The 14554-nt window shown below is 32.9% G+C and overlaps 1 protein-coding gene across 4 annotated transcripts; it reads right to left on the reverse strand.

The window, feature by feature from the left end:
* Positions 1-4491: 4491 nt before the first annotated feature.
* Positions 4492-11610, reverse strand: LOC105136799 (protein prune homolog). Of its 4 annotated transcripts, none has more exons than XR_844422.1 (14): positions 11301-11610; positions 9550-10150; positions 9071-9255; positions 8857-8937; positions 8727-8768; positions 8593-8637; positions 7993-8079; positions 7508-7634; positions 7309-7389; positions 6959-7084; positions 6606-6670; positions 6420-6525; positions 5662-6298; positions 4492-4870 (listed from the first exon to the last, which is right to left on the reverse strand). XR_844422.1 is itself a non-coding variant. In XM_011042282.1 (14 exons), the coding sequence occupies exons 1-13, from the start codon at positions 11325-11327 to the stop codon at positions 6198-6200; spliced, it is 1674 nt and encodes a 557-aa protein (XP_011040584.1). In that variant the 5' UTR covers positions 11328-11610; the 3' UTR covers positions 4492-4870; positions 6194-6197. The 4 variants fall into 4 exon arrangements, 3 of the variants coding, with proteins under 3 accessions (XP_011040584.1, XP_011040585.1, XP_011040586.1); XM_011042282.1 differs by having other exon boundaries at positions 6194-6298; XM_011042283.1 differs by lacking the exons at positions 4492-4870; positions 6959-7084 and having other exon boundaries at positions 5814-6298.
* Between the last annotated feature and the right edge of the window lie 2944 nt (positions 11611-14554).

Genomic DNA, 14554 nt, shown 5'->3' on the forward strand with positions numbered 1-14554 from the left:
GGAAAGAGGAAGGAGAGGGTGAAGGATCTGAAGTGATTGGGCCTATGAAGAACGGGTTGGGCCAGGGTGATTTTTGGGCTGCGTCTTATAATGGTTTGGACGGATGGGCCAGTTTGCGGTCATAGGATCACAATAGAAAAGCCTGCAAGTGGGAGTCCTTTTGGGTTTCCCGAAATACTCCTTCGGTGGGACCCATGTATGGTAACCGTGGCCCTATATGGTTACTCAGTTTGGATAATGCCTCGTAAAAAAATTTTAATTAATCAATTAACACGAATTAATTATTTTTATTAAAAGAACAATAACTTTCACTTGGTTGAAGGGCTCCTTGGTCTTTTATGCTTTAAATGTGCAGTAAAATAACCTTTAAAGTAAAAAATAACAACTTATAGTTAAGAGAACTTAGGTCGTTTCAATATAAGTTTTTTAAAATTATCTACAAATAATTTTAAAAAATAGACGTGTGCATAGCATTTGAGAATAAATAAAAGTGTATGAGTTATTTGGATATTTGAATGATATGTGTAATATTTTTCAGTGGTCAAACTTTATTATATGTAATAATATTGAAAATGATATCTCATCTTTTTTATGGTGATGAGGAATGTGTTCGTAGTAAAGATATAATTGGGATCCAATAACATTTTTTTTTTGTTTTTCTCTCTCTTAACCTAAAAATTCACACTATCTTTTCAAAAATTAATTGTATAATCCATTTTATATTCCTATCAATCATGGTCCTTAATTTATTTTTATTATTATTTGTTTTACTTTTAATGTTTTTTAAAGTTTTATTTTTTAATTTCATCACTATGCTTTTTATTTTATTTAATTTTTATATTAGATTTTATCCTTATTTTTTTTAATTGTTATTTTTTATTTTTTATTTTTTATTTTTTATTTTTTTCTTGGTTTATTTCTTTCTTTCAATTTTTTTCCTCATCTTTTTATTTCATTAAAAAAAAAATTAATCTAATTTGGTTTTTATTCTTTTTATTTTTTATCATTTTCTTAATTTATTTTAATTTTCAATTTAACCCCTCATTATTTTCTTTCATTTAGTTTCGTCCTCAATATTTTAATTTTTATTTGTTTTGCTTTTTTAATTTTAGATGATTATGAATTTTTCTTAGTAATTTTTTAGTGTTTGTCTTTTATAATATGATCATAATCTTATGACTTGGGTTATTAATTTTAGATATTAGTTTGATGTAATTTCAATTATTTTTTTATACTTTTTTTTTAAATTGATTATTTTTTAAATTTATCCTTTAACTTTATATTATTGGGCTTGAGTTTTGTGATTTTTTTCACTATGCTTTTTGCGGGTTCTCCTAGGTCACAGGTTTATTGGGTTTTTTTTTATATATTTTTTTTATTTAATTTTTTTCTTCAACTTAATCACTCGACATGAAGTTATTGGTCCTTAAGTTTTATAGTTTTTTGCGTTTTTTTTTTAGTGGGGTTATTTCAATTTAATATGTCGAGTCGTTATTTTGTTGAATTAACTAGAGTTTATTCAAGTTTTTTTCAATATTTTTTTATTTGAATTTTTTTTTTAATCTCATCATTTGATATTTGATATTAGGTTATTAAACCTTGAACTTTTTTATTTTTCCTATTGTTCTTTTTTGTGGGGTTATTTTGAGTGATAGATTAGTCAGGTTGACTCAGATTGTTTTCGTTTTTCTTTTGATTTTTTTTATTGATTTAACTTCGGTCATTTTCCTAGGACCTAATATTTTAATCCCGATCTCATATTACAGGTTGTGAATTAGCCAAGTGAACCCGAGTTGACTTAGGTTTTTTCTTCGATTTTTTTAAATTATGTTTTTGGTTCATCCTTTAATATTTAGGTAATTAGATCTTGGACTTTGTGATTTTTTTTTTTGAGTTATCACTAGTTGCATATTATTTAAATTAACTCATGTTTAACTTATATTATCGCTTGGACATTCTTTTTATAAGTTTTTTTTTTATTTTGAACCCGCAATGTAGCATACATTATTTATCTAATAGTTATGAAACTCTTTTAATTAGTTGATTTGATGACCTTGCAACTGGGAGTTTGATATGGGTTGGATTTTTATTGGAAATTATTTTTAAAAAACTCAAGCGACCTAACAAATTAAACCGTAACTTGGTTGATTTGACCAAATTTAAATGAGATTTTACCGGATCAAATCTAAAAAATTATAAACAAAAGCTAAAATAATATCATTAAAAAAAAAAAAGTAGATTCACTTGATAAAAAGAACTTGTCAAGTAATATGCATGACCTATGAATGAATTCATAGAACAATATATAGGATTCATTATTTATACAAGTATCATATCACTTTTGATTTATTTATTTTTTTATTGCAGTAGTTGATATAGTTATGTTCCTTTAGTATGATTTTTGCCCATCAAACTTCTCCCCTGGTTGTTTTGCCGTAGCTACGCGTCTTGTCCAAAGCTTTCTCCCCCATTTTCCAACTCTCCACTGGCATCCTAACTACGTTCTTCCTCATTATTGTATCAGAAGGTTATAAACATAGTCGATTGATTGCCACCAGTGAGGTCTTCATCCTAGCTTCATTGCTATTTTTTAGATTGATTGCTTGATAATATAGGAGTTGGATTGACTGTGCCATCTTGTGATTGTCAAAATGTATTTCTTGATCTGTCTCCATGTTCTTTGACACCAAAAATTTAAGGGCCATTACAGGTTGTCATAGAGAGAAATTATTTATTCAAAACCAAAGCCAATCTAGGTGATGAAGACTTTTGCCCTGTGCAATGTGGCAAAGAAAGTTGGAAGACAATGCAAGCAACTTCCTTTAGCAATTGTGGTGATTGTGGTGGTGGGAAAGGCACTAAAAGGTGGAAAAATCTATAGAGAAGTGGGAAATCGCATTTCAACATCTTAAGGGATCCCTGTGGTCTCTGTAGAGACTAATTACAGAGACGAAAATGTTTATCCTTGTCTTAAGATGAGTTATAATTATTTGGAAAGCAAGGCCAAGTTATGTTTCTTGTTGTGCTCGTTATCTCTAGAAGATCAAGAAATTCTTACCGAGGACGTGACTAGATGTTAGACACTGACAAGGAAGAACATGTGAGAAAGCATGATTTGGTTCGCCACGTTTCTGTCCAGATAGCATCACAAGGAGAGCATGTATTCTTGGTGAAAACTGGCATGGAGTTACAGGAGTGGCCAAGCTATGAAGCCTTCATGGTTCTTCTATTGAAGAACTGCGGGATGAATTAGTACGAGAGCTCACTGGTTAAGATTGCTGGACTTGAGATCGTGCGAGTAGCTAGAAAGGGTTCCTGTGAACTTGATTGAGAGATTGGAGAACTTAGAAGAGCTATGCTCTGGGGAAAAGCTTCAAACAATGTCGTGTTGCGGAGACAAGCTCGCAAAGAATCAATGCTAGCTTTACAAAGCTAAATTCATCGTCTCAGTTCGCTGTATTATTCTTGAAAGTACCTGATATCAATATCAAGATTTACTAAGTGTAATCTGTGGATCTTCTAGTTTACCAACACCTGAACTGGTTCAGGATTTAAGCTGTAGCTGCTGTCAACCAACTGGCACAGAAGAACTCAAGATGATGAACAGAAAACACTATCTAGAAAAGAAAAAGTAGTAGAAGAAGAAGAAACAAAATATTCCTCATGTTTATTTGGTCAGTGCCAAATTAAGCAAGATACTCCTCAAGATGGTGCTTCAGATGGGAAAGAGCACCTAGATCAGGATACTGACAATAGGGAAAACTCAGGAGAGGTTATTCAAGAAAGTCATTACAATGAACCTGAAAACCTTCAAAAGGCTTCAGAAGAAATTGTGGAAGAAACTTCTCTTTCTCTCTCTACCCAAGTAATGCACTCAGGCAATGTCAAAGGAAACTGTCCTTGAGCCTGAAGTTATGACTGAAACAACTACAAGTTGCAAGACCCCAACAACAGAAACTGAGCCCAGATCATCAGTTCCAAATTATACAAATTCTTTGACAAGGTTAACTTTCATTCCTTCTTAAACCTTACTTACATTTGATTAACTTTAAAAGTAACATACTTAATTTGAATTTTTTACAGCCTCCAGCTTTTTCTGAAGCTTCTGCGAATATATGAAGCAGCAAAGTCCAAGAGAAGCTCCGCCAGAGCATCAGGTTCCTCGCAGACAACTTCCAAAACCCAAAATCTCTGAAGTTTATGTGCTCAATATGAAAGCTTGGGATCTTGTCGATGCTCAAGAGTTTGAGGTACTTTAGGACTTGCTGGCGAGTATTGTCAATTCAGTTGGGAAAGATGGTCTCCCTATTGAGGCTCAGCTTGATGTTGCGGATATTGCCAATTCTGTTAAATTCTATGGCAGGAGCATGCTGGACATTGGTAAGAAGAAAACTGAAGTGGCAAAGCAAGTTCAGGAAAAGGTGGATGCAGACCTGCAAATGTTCCTCGATGAACGTGGAATGTTAGAAGTTGAGAATAGTTTCAGAAAGGTTTCTGAAGGTGTTCGATATTTTTCTTATTGCTTATTGCTTGATGAATGTTCAATACACCTTGGCTATTTATATAGTCTCATATTGTAATCTAACTGGAGTTTTAAAAACAAAGTTGCCACAGTAATAAAAATAATCCTAATCTAAGACATAATCTAAGATAGATAATTCTTGTCAGAACTCAGAATTTCTTCCGGACTCAGAACTCAGAACTCTTCAGAATTCAGAACTCATAAGTGAGAGAACCTAATCCTGTCACTTCTGCTTCTGACTTCAAATTGAATTCTGCCACATCATGGAAATGCTTGCTTCTCATCATTTTCCCACCATTTACTGAGATTTATGCTGTGGAAAAACAAATTCAGGATCTTCAGCTGCAACTGCAGAACTGAAAAGAATTACTTTCTGCTAAGCAAGAAGACTTCATTAGCTTGTCCATAGAAATAGTCTCTTTTATTACAGGACATGAATAATTCCTACCAATGGAGGAATGACGACTACTCGTCCAGCTCTCCCATCAAAAGCACAAGAGGATAGATGATGTTAAAGAATAATATAAATCATATCCTAGGGCCTCACCTAAAAGCTTAAGCTTTTAGGTGAGATGGTTCTTTAACATGGTATCAGAGTCTTGATGACCAAACGGTCACGAGTTCGAATCTTACCATCCCCATTTATTTGGCATTACCTTGTGCAAGTTTCAAGCCCAAAGAGCTTTCACTTGAAAGGGTGTGTTAGAGAATAATATAAATTATATCCTAGGACCTCACCTAAAAACTTAAGCTTTTAGGTAAGATAGTTCTTTGACAAATAACACATGCTTTTTATATTCTCCATTTTCTGTTTCTAGCATTTTTTGCCCTTTAGCATGAGCTGGATAATGTACCTTTTCCTTTCCTTTTTCTAGTTAGTTATACAAACAGAAACAGAATAGAACATACAATATATATATTACTCTCTTCTGTAAAAAGAATGCAACAAATGTGGGAGAAATGATTTCAATACATAAAGAAAACTTATTCATCTCTTCCATGAGTCGATTGTTCTTCTTTTCAAGGTTTTGATAATTCTTACATCTTTAGTGAAAAACAAGAGTGAATTTAACTTGTGACTTTGGAGGCAGAAGAGTAAAGGCAAGAAGAAAAATGGTGCAAATACAGGGAGGACATACTTGACAATGAAACCATGGTTGTTGGTTGCTAGAAAATTCAGAGGTTTTCACTTTAAAGATTTGAATTTGGGTTGGCGTAATGAAGCCAAGAATGTTGACTCCAAGAATATTATGCTCAGGCGATGTCCCCACAAAAGAAGTTGCAAAGATCATTTTCTGATGCTAGCATGCTGCAAAATTTCAATGCTGCTACGTCCTCTTTTTCTATGCTGCCAGCTTCAATCCACATAGATATCATTGCCAGCAAAAGTCTCCTTAATTTCAATTCTATCACAACAGGTTCATATCTGTGACAAGCATGTGAGATTGGCAAGAGAAAACAGGCTCTATCGAATTCGAAGAGTGGAACCAACAAAAATATAAGGACTTGATTTATCATGCATTAGAAGGGAAATTCATATTGAATTCTGCAGGCATGGACAGATGCTTTTCTTTAAATTTATTAGAAGCTTCTCCATTGGTTTGTTTATGTATTTCCACATGGAAGTGACAATTATGTATCTGCATTCTTGCTGTCTTCTTGTTCACTAACCACGTTAGCCTTTTGATGCCCCACCAAATTCTTCCAAGAGACGCTCGATCGTCTTTCTTGAGGTAACTTCGTCAATCTCAAATGCCTTCATGTCATCTCTGAGACCTGCATGATCGACAAGTGAAAGAGGGTTTTAGTGTATAAGAGTGGACCTGCGTTGAACGCCGAAAAAGAAATATTTTCTATTCATATCTAAATAATCTCCACATAATGCAGAAAAACTAACTTGGTCCATGCATAGCTTTGAGTGGCAGATGGGAGGCATTTGAACTGAAGAAGGATAGCAGATTCCTCATAAGCTCCACAGATTCAGCAGAGACCAGTATCTCCCTCTAAGTTACACCAAAAATATGCATAAGAATAAATTCTGTAAATAAACAAAGAAATAATAAAACCAAGAATTTCTTCGTACCTTGAAGTTCTTCTGAGCATCATAATATCCTGATACAATCATGAGTAACCGAAGCTTCTCCGACTCTGAGATTTAGCAACAAAGTACCATTGGCAACTTATAGTCAAATGCCATCGCATAAATGGATGGATGAAACGTTCTTAACTAGAAGACATTGTAAAAGCTAATGATAAGCAGGAGAAGGCACAAGAACAGAAAACATTTTGGCATTTGCTTGAGCCCCCATGTAAATAATTTCTGTTAAAGTGTTAACAATATGGTAGATTGACCATGCAAAGATATCAGTTGGTCATTAATCAAGACTATGTCCGTAAAATTAGATTTCAAGTCTAAATGTGTAAGCAGTTCCTCACGCTGGAAATTCTTGATTTCTTCTTTCGAAGAACGTTCATGAGCAAGAAACTGCTCCAGTGATATGCCAATGGAACTCATCCCAATATTTGACACCATTGATCTTGAACCAGTAGGACCTGGCTTACCTGGTCAATTGCAAGCATACGAAATGCTTTATTCAGAGAAAAAATTATCTCATGACAAGGCATAAGGAACAAAATGATAAAATTTATTACAAACAAGGTGAAAAGTTTCGATAACAACTACATTCTCTAAAATGTCTCAGGCCAATAATGAAAACTTGTTCTGGCACTGTCATAAATCAGTTGCATATTAAATGATAAATATGGAGAAAAGCGAAAGTCCAGACCTCCTCTTGTCCACTTTTTAAAATCCTTGCGCAATATGTCAACTACTTTAAGATCAGAGATATCATACATTTTGTATCTCACTGCAAAAGCAAGGAGTTAAGATCAAAGATTAGAGAAAAAGCAGCACATGCACAAGCTTTCAATTGCTTGCAGCAGACTTTAAACACAAAATAGAAGTTCAGGCCAATAGAGACTCACTTATTTGATAAAGGCCATTGGATCCAAAGCGACCAGCGCCATTGAGTAACAAAGTAGCCATGTACTTGTCTTTGGTAGTGCAATGAGGACTAGTAAGGTTTCCAGTATCCATTAGGATGCCAGCTAACTGATCGAAAAATAGCCAGATTTAAGAAATTTGGTTGAAAAGTCAAGATTGAATAGAAACATTCATATATTTGTCCTAGGTAGCCTGTCCTTTTGTAAACCATAAAGTAAAGGGAAATACAGGATTCTGTTGTTTTAAAGTTATTCAAATCCAACTGACAAAGAAGAGGTGAAGAGAAAACCCTCAGGCAGGATTGGTATAGATTTTGCACTACTATACCTTACATAGTTTTGTAAGCATGTGATGGTGTTGAGAAACATATAAAGAGAAAGGTCTGGATGGTAAATGATAATAGAGTAAAAAAACTGAAGAAAACTAAAAGAAAAGGGAAGATTTTGTCTTTAGAGGCAGTAGGTACCAAAAGTTTACTGAATCTTTGCCCTGCCAAAAGCTCCGGTGAAGTCAGGAATAACTTTTCAGCAATAAGGCTACAGCATGAGCAGTCCTGTGCAGAAGCAATAGCCTAATCACACACTTGTTCATAGTGGTAACAGAGAAGTTAAAGCATGGAGATGGCAGAAAAATTTGCACATGAAATCTGTTTCTAATCTTAGTTGTCCGAGTTTTCACTAACAAAATAATACTTTGGATGGAATATTATTTCTAGATGGCCTTTCATTTCTTTACTTCAGCATTGTTTAGGATTAATCTTATGTATGGATTCATAGTCCACCGAGTAGGCTAGCAACCAGGATTTGGAAGGCTTTCATTCTTCAAAAGGGAATCGATGTGGGAAAAAATTAATATTTAGGAGAAACAAAAACTTGAAGCATACAAGAAAAGAAAACATAGTGCTCATGGTGCATGATGATACAGGTTAGCTTAAGAGTAGACCCGGCGCTCTGTTGTCATCTCCACAACAAAGGCAATAGGAATTTCTGATATCCAGCAGATTACCTATCATTTAGTCATTCAGTTGATCTAAGTTATATAGATTGCAAAGCTTCAAATACCATACCTGATCAACAGTAACAGTCTCAACCCAAGGATACACAGATTCATCCTGTAAAACAGACAGAAATTTTAGTCATTTCACTCTATGAAAACCATTGGAAAGAACAAGAGAAATGTCAAAGAGAACCAAATATTCACCTTTCTGCAATTGAATACTTCAACGACCGCTTCCTTTAATGCCTGTTCAATGAGAAACACAAGTACATATCATTCTTAATTACCAATAGCTGTTTTAATAGCATAAGAAATTTTTCCAATTAGCCACTACCTCCTGTCTTGCTGGGAGCTTGTGTCCATTCACTAGAACTAGCTTGAGACACCCGAACAGATCAAAGTATGACAGATCAATCTGCTCGATGTAACCAACCATTCAGAAGAACAGGCTTTAACACGAGTAAGTTGGTTAAACTTTAGTTTAAATCTGTAGTTCTAAGCTACATATATGACATGAATCCAGTAACCAATGTAGTTCCGAAGAATACCTCATCTACGAAAAGTAAGGATGGCACATCAATATGACAAGAATCCAGCAACCATTTTAGTTCTGCATGAGAACTTAGGTCTGTCCTCTTCATATTAATGATAGGTACAGTGCAGAACTGGTCACTTTTGATTGTCTCATTCAAGTAGAGAGCATACATGATGGTCGAAGCGATGGATCCAACGTCTATAAAAGAAGAAAATGGAAGTCAGATCATAATTGTAGTTACATGTCCTTTACAATTGATTAGTATTTCCAAAACCTGAGTTTCAAGAAAGTAGGAGGAGTAGACTAAGTTATAGCATTGTTCCCAAACTCAATTCCCGGTAGGCTAAGTAGCTGCAAGAATCTTCATGAGTGCGGAAGAATGGTGCATGATCTTAAAAACCAGTGACAAGTAAAAGACTGAATTTTGGGAGAGAAAATATCAAGAAATTAAGTTAGTTAAAAGATTTGTCAGACTAGAAAAAAGGGAATTACCTGAGACATCTTGACCAATTACAGCACGCAAGAATTTTCCAGGAACACCAGCACTCACATCATCCTTTCTGGCTTTCAAGTATAAATTTAGCTTCATGGTGCTTTCACATGATTCCAAAATCTCAAATTGTGGGGAAAATCCATTATAAAATGTTGCGGCCGACTGAGGAAGTGGAATATTTGACAGGTTTGATTTCCTTTTGTTCAGAACAAATGATTTTTCAATCATAGGTCTTGGTAGGACAGGCACAACTTGGTGTTCTTCAGTTGTTTCAAAGGTACCAGGACTGGATTGTTTCACTAAATGATTTGAACCATCTAAATCAAAACTCATATCAGATTGAGAACTTTGGGATTCGAATGATGTTGATCTAGGAACTTTTAACAAAGTCCCAAATGTAGTCTGCTCGAAGGGTTCGAGAATGTCTGAGACTGAATCCTTTACTGGCAAGTCCTTAAACTTTCCAGGAATATCTGAAACACTTGTTCCTCTCAAATCACCAGTGTCTGATGTTGACGGAGAAATATTCTGGCTGCCAGTGTCGTTACCTCTTAGCAGACCAGCGAAGTATGGATTCTCTCGGCCACGAATGTACGAATCCTGCGAGCCAAAAGAGAAATGACAAACTGGCAGCAAATAGAATATCTTTGTGTCCAATTACTATCATCATTTTGGCCATCATTATCACTTTCTCAACGCCTGTTATACTCAACTAACAGTACCACTCGCAGTAATTTTTTTACTCTATGAAAGGTTGTAGATGCGAACAAACTTAGGCAGGCTGCTGAATGTAAGAGAAAATGTGCTGCAGCAATGGATTTCCAAGAAGAAATTCATGTGACAAGGACACAAGGGGCAGAGAATTCATGGCTTGGATGTTGCCTCGGAAACTCTATCTCGATCTTGATCCTCTAGAAGCTAGTTTATGTACTAGCCTGGTATATGCATAGATAGGCCTATTGGCTATGAAATCTTGAACCAACTTTCAAAGCTTCTGAGCAAAATGAGTGCATGATATTCTTGGATGATAGAATCTCTAACCATAAGGTTAATGATTGCTTACAATTTGTTCACTTGAAAATTAAATCAACCTCAAAAAAGAGTCTTGAACAAAGTATTAAATTGTTAAATACTACTGTTCTGAACAAGACTCTGAATTACTAAAGGCAACTAGTCTGATTTATGAAACTGATAAATACCCTGATAAGATTATTGCTGAATATTGAAAGGAATGATCATATGCTTGCCAGTATCTTCTTCATATATATATATATATATATATATATATATAACGGTTAGGGTATCCTTAATCCAGCTTTCACATGCATTTGATTACTTGATTACTACCTTGTAACAGAAGAAAAGAAGATAGCGAGAATAAAAGAGCATGTATCTCTGTAATTTATTTTGTGAAAGTAAAGAAATTTTTTCCAAAACTATTTTAAAGTCATTTATTTTATGTATTTGATTCTGTTTTTTTTTAACAAAACAGTTTCTTATCTTTTTTTTAAATCTATCATTATTTTCTAGGATGCTAACCAAATGCAAGGTGTCGTCATGCCCCATGCCTCACATCGGTGGGTTATGAAGAATCACATCGAGACGGGGCCAATATCTATATATGCTTGTTCTGCACTTTTAGTTTCCAGCACTACTTCCTACTCTTGAACATTAACAGTCTTAACGATGAATTGATAAGGAAAAATAAAGGCAGACCAAGAAATGAGTAAAAAGGTTTAGACAAACTGACCTGAGGCTTTGCTTTGGGAGGTCTCATGTTGGTGATGATGGCAATGGAGACTGAAGAGAAGAGACACAGTGAAGTGATGTTGTAGTAGCTTCGAGTGCTTTACTAGACGGCAAATTCCTAGAGAAAAACAGACAAACCTAGACAATACAGTGGTAATCCTCGTTAACATCGCCATTACAGCAGTTCTTGCAATGTCCAAAACTGCAAAACCAAAGTCTTCTTGTTGTTTCAAATGTCTATAAGCTGCTAGATGAGTTGCCTGGAATATATAGTTTTATATTATTCTATAACCTATCATTTTCTTTCTCTATTTACATTATATATAAAAAATTATTGCTTCCTTTGGCTGTTTTTTATTTCTTTTCAAAATAATTAAGAAATTTTTTCTCTTACACTGATTGATTTCAGTTATTAAAAGTTCCACAAATTGGAATCAATGGGGGTTCATGAACTTGGGGTTTGGCTAAGCATCCCCATAATTAATTTCACATTCTATTTAAAAAAAACAATCTATAGAAAGAGAAGGAAAAAAAAAAGCTATCTTCCTTAGAATTAAAACCCAGAACCAAGCATTAATCATTAAGGTTAATTAATAACAAAAATCAAAGGTTAATAAAGAAACATCATCTGACATTTCTCGAACATGGGCTTCAACAACTTATTCCACATAATAATAGATATGATGTTGCCCAATGAACTGCTACTACTCATCTCATAGTTAGCAGTACTGTAGTACAAGATAAGATCATGCTATAAGGCAATCATGATGTTCATGAATTGTAACTTAATCAAAATCATTGTCCAAAAAAGTTGTTTTCTTTTGAATTTCATCTTTTGACTAAAAAAACTAAGCTCTGGTTGATTGGCTTCTGGGATTAATTCTCTGTTGGCTACTTCATTGTCAAAAGCCACCTTCGGCCCTATCCCATCATGCCAAATAAAGCTCATTAGACTTGGAATTCTCCTCCATGCTTTCCTGCTTCTTGATATAGACATCTAAACTGAAAAAGGCCATCTCTGTCAACCTTTTATTTTTTTTTTCGAGGACAATGTACGAGTTTCATTTTTCTTGCCCATCATGTGCCCTTACCTTATGGCTGCTGTTAATCTCTATGATTCCAAACCATCGACACGATATAGATGATCCATATTTATGATTAGATCCAAATTGAATGTGTTCCATTTTCTTGCCCATCGTGTCGATGCTCTACGTTTTTCCATGGTTAGTTTAGTGCCTGATGGGCACTGCTATAGTTTATGCATTTTAAAGTGTTTTTTAGATTATATTTTATTTAAAAAATATTAAATTAATATTTTTTAGGTGTTTTTAAATAATTTTAATATGCTGATGTAGAAAAAAAAATATTCTTTTAATATATTTTTAATTTAAAATACTTTTAAAAAATATCATGTATCATATCATCAAATACTTGAAATTAAAGTAATGATTTGACATATTAGAATTTTAGGGACTAAATTTCAAGGTTTCACATTTCAATTATTTCTGGTTGTTTTATCAAATTTCTTTTAATTATAAGTTGCTAAAATAAGTTATCAAACTTTTTTTATTTTCTTTTAATTATGATGTACATCTCTTGATTACATGGTCAAGTAACCACTAACAAAGTAAATAATAACTTGTAAAGTCAAAAATTAAATTTGATAAAACTCCGATTCAAAGGTAACTCTATATGTAACTTTGGCTCAAATGTAACTCTATATCTAAAAATCAAAAATATCAAACAAAAACTTTAACATAGAGATAATTTTGTATCTAAGAACTCTAAGTATTCAAATGATGCTATTAAGTCAATTAAATATTTTCAATAAATTAATGTACGATCTTCGTTTCTATAAAAAAAAGATTGTTTTACTACAAATAAACAATTATTCTTCAACTTTTTGCTCAGATTTGCCGCTCAAAAAAATGAAGTATTGTTTCTTTTAACGAACTTTAATATATCTCTTTCGAATTGCAAGCTAATGAATCTCAACTAGTAATTAACTAATATAAATGTAATAATTAAATAAACCCTTAAAAAATATCTAATGGGCCAAAACAAACCAAAATTACAAATAAGTATTCAACATTGAATAAATAAATAGAATAATAAAACAAAGTCTTCATGCTAAAATTCCTCTATATAATCCAAATCTTTAATTTTTACACATTCTTAGCATATTTCAATTCTGACTTCATATACATTATTTTCTCTTATTTGAATGAACTAGGCCTACCATGTATAATTGCAAAGCTTGAAATATTTAGTTTTCATTACAGCTTGAATCACATCAAAATCTCACCTAGTCTAGTCTTACAGATTTAACAAGATTCATCTTGTAACTTCAACTATTTGAAAATAAAATGTTTCTGAACTCTATTTTAGCAAATTTATCATAATATAGTTCCACATGTCTGGTATCTTCCTATAGAATTTTAACTCGATTCAATATATAATTTAAAAAATATGTCAAATCTCATAAAATTAATCAATATATATTTTAAGATCAAATTCAGACTTGACTTGATTCATATCAAATTATATATGTTATAATATCTTAAAAATAAACAAAATATCATGTATTATAGTATCAAGCACTTAGAACCAAAGCAATTATTTAACATATTAAAATGTTGATCACTGAATTTCAAGTTTTAGCACTTTAATTATTTCTAGCTTTTCTTTTATCAAATGTCTATTAATTATAAATTGCTAAAATAAGTCATTAAACTTTTTTATTTTCTTTTAATTATGAAGTGTGTCTCTTAATCACATGGTCAACTAACCACTAACAAAATAGATAACAACTTGTAAAGCCCAAAAATAGATTTGATAAAACCTCGACTCAAAAGTAACTTTATATCTAAGAACAAAAAATATTAGAAAAAGACTTTGATATAAAGATAATTTTGAATCTAAGAACTCTAAATATATGAATGACACCACGAAGCTAGTTAAATAGCTTCAATAAGTTAATGTACAATCTTTATTTCTGTAAAGAAAGGTTGTTTTGCTACAAAAAAAAAAACAAAAAAAAGACTCACTTTTATTCTTAACTTTTTGCTCAGATTTGTAGCTCAAAAAAACATAGTATAGTCTCCTTTAACTAGTCCTAATGTATTCCTTTTGAGTTGCAAGCTAATAGATCTAAACTGGTAACTTAATAATTAAATAAATTCATAAATAATGTCTAATGAGTTAGAACAAACTCAAATTAAAAATAAGTATTAAACATTAAATAAATAAAAAAAT

This window comes from Populus euphratica, unplaced genomic scaffold, assembly GCF_000495115.2.
Source record: "Populus euphratica unplaced genomic scaffold, PopEup_1.0 scaffold62.1, whole genome shotgun sequence".
Taxonomy (NCBI): Eukaryota; Viridiplantae; Streptophyta; class Magnoliopsida; order Malpighiales; family Salicaceae; genus Populus; species Populus euphratica.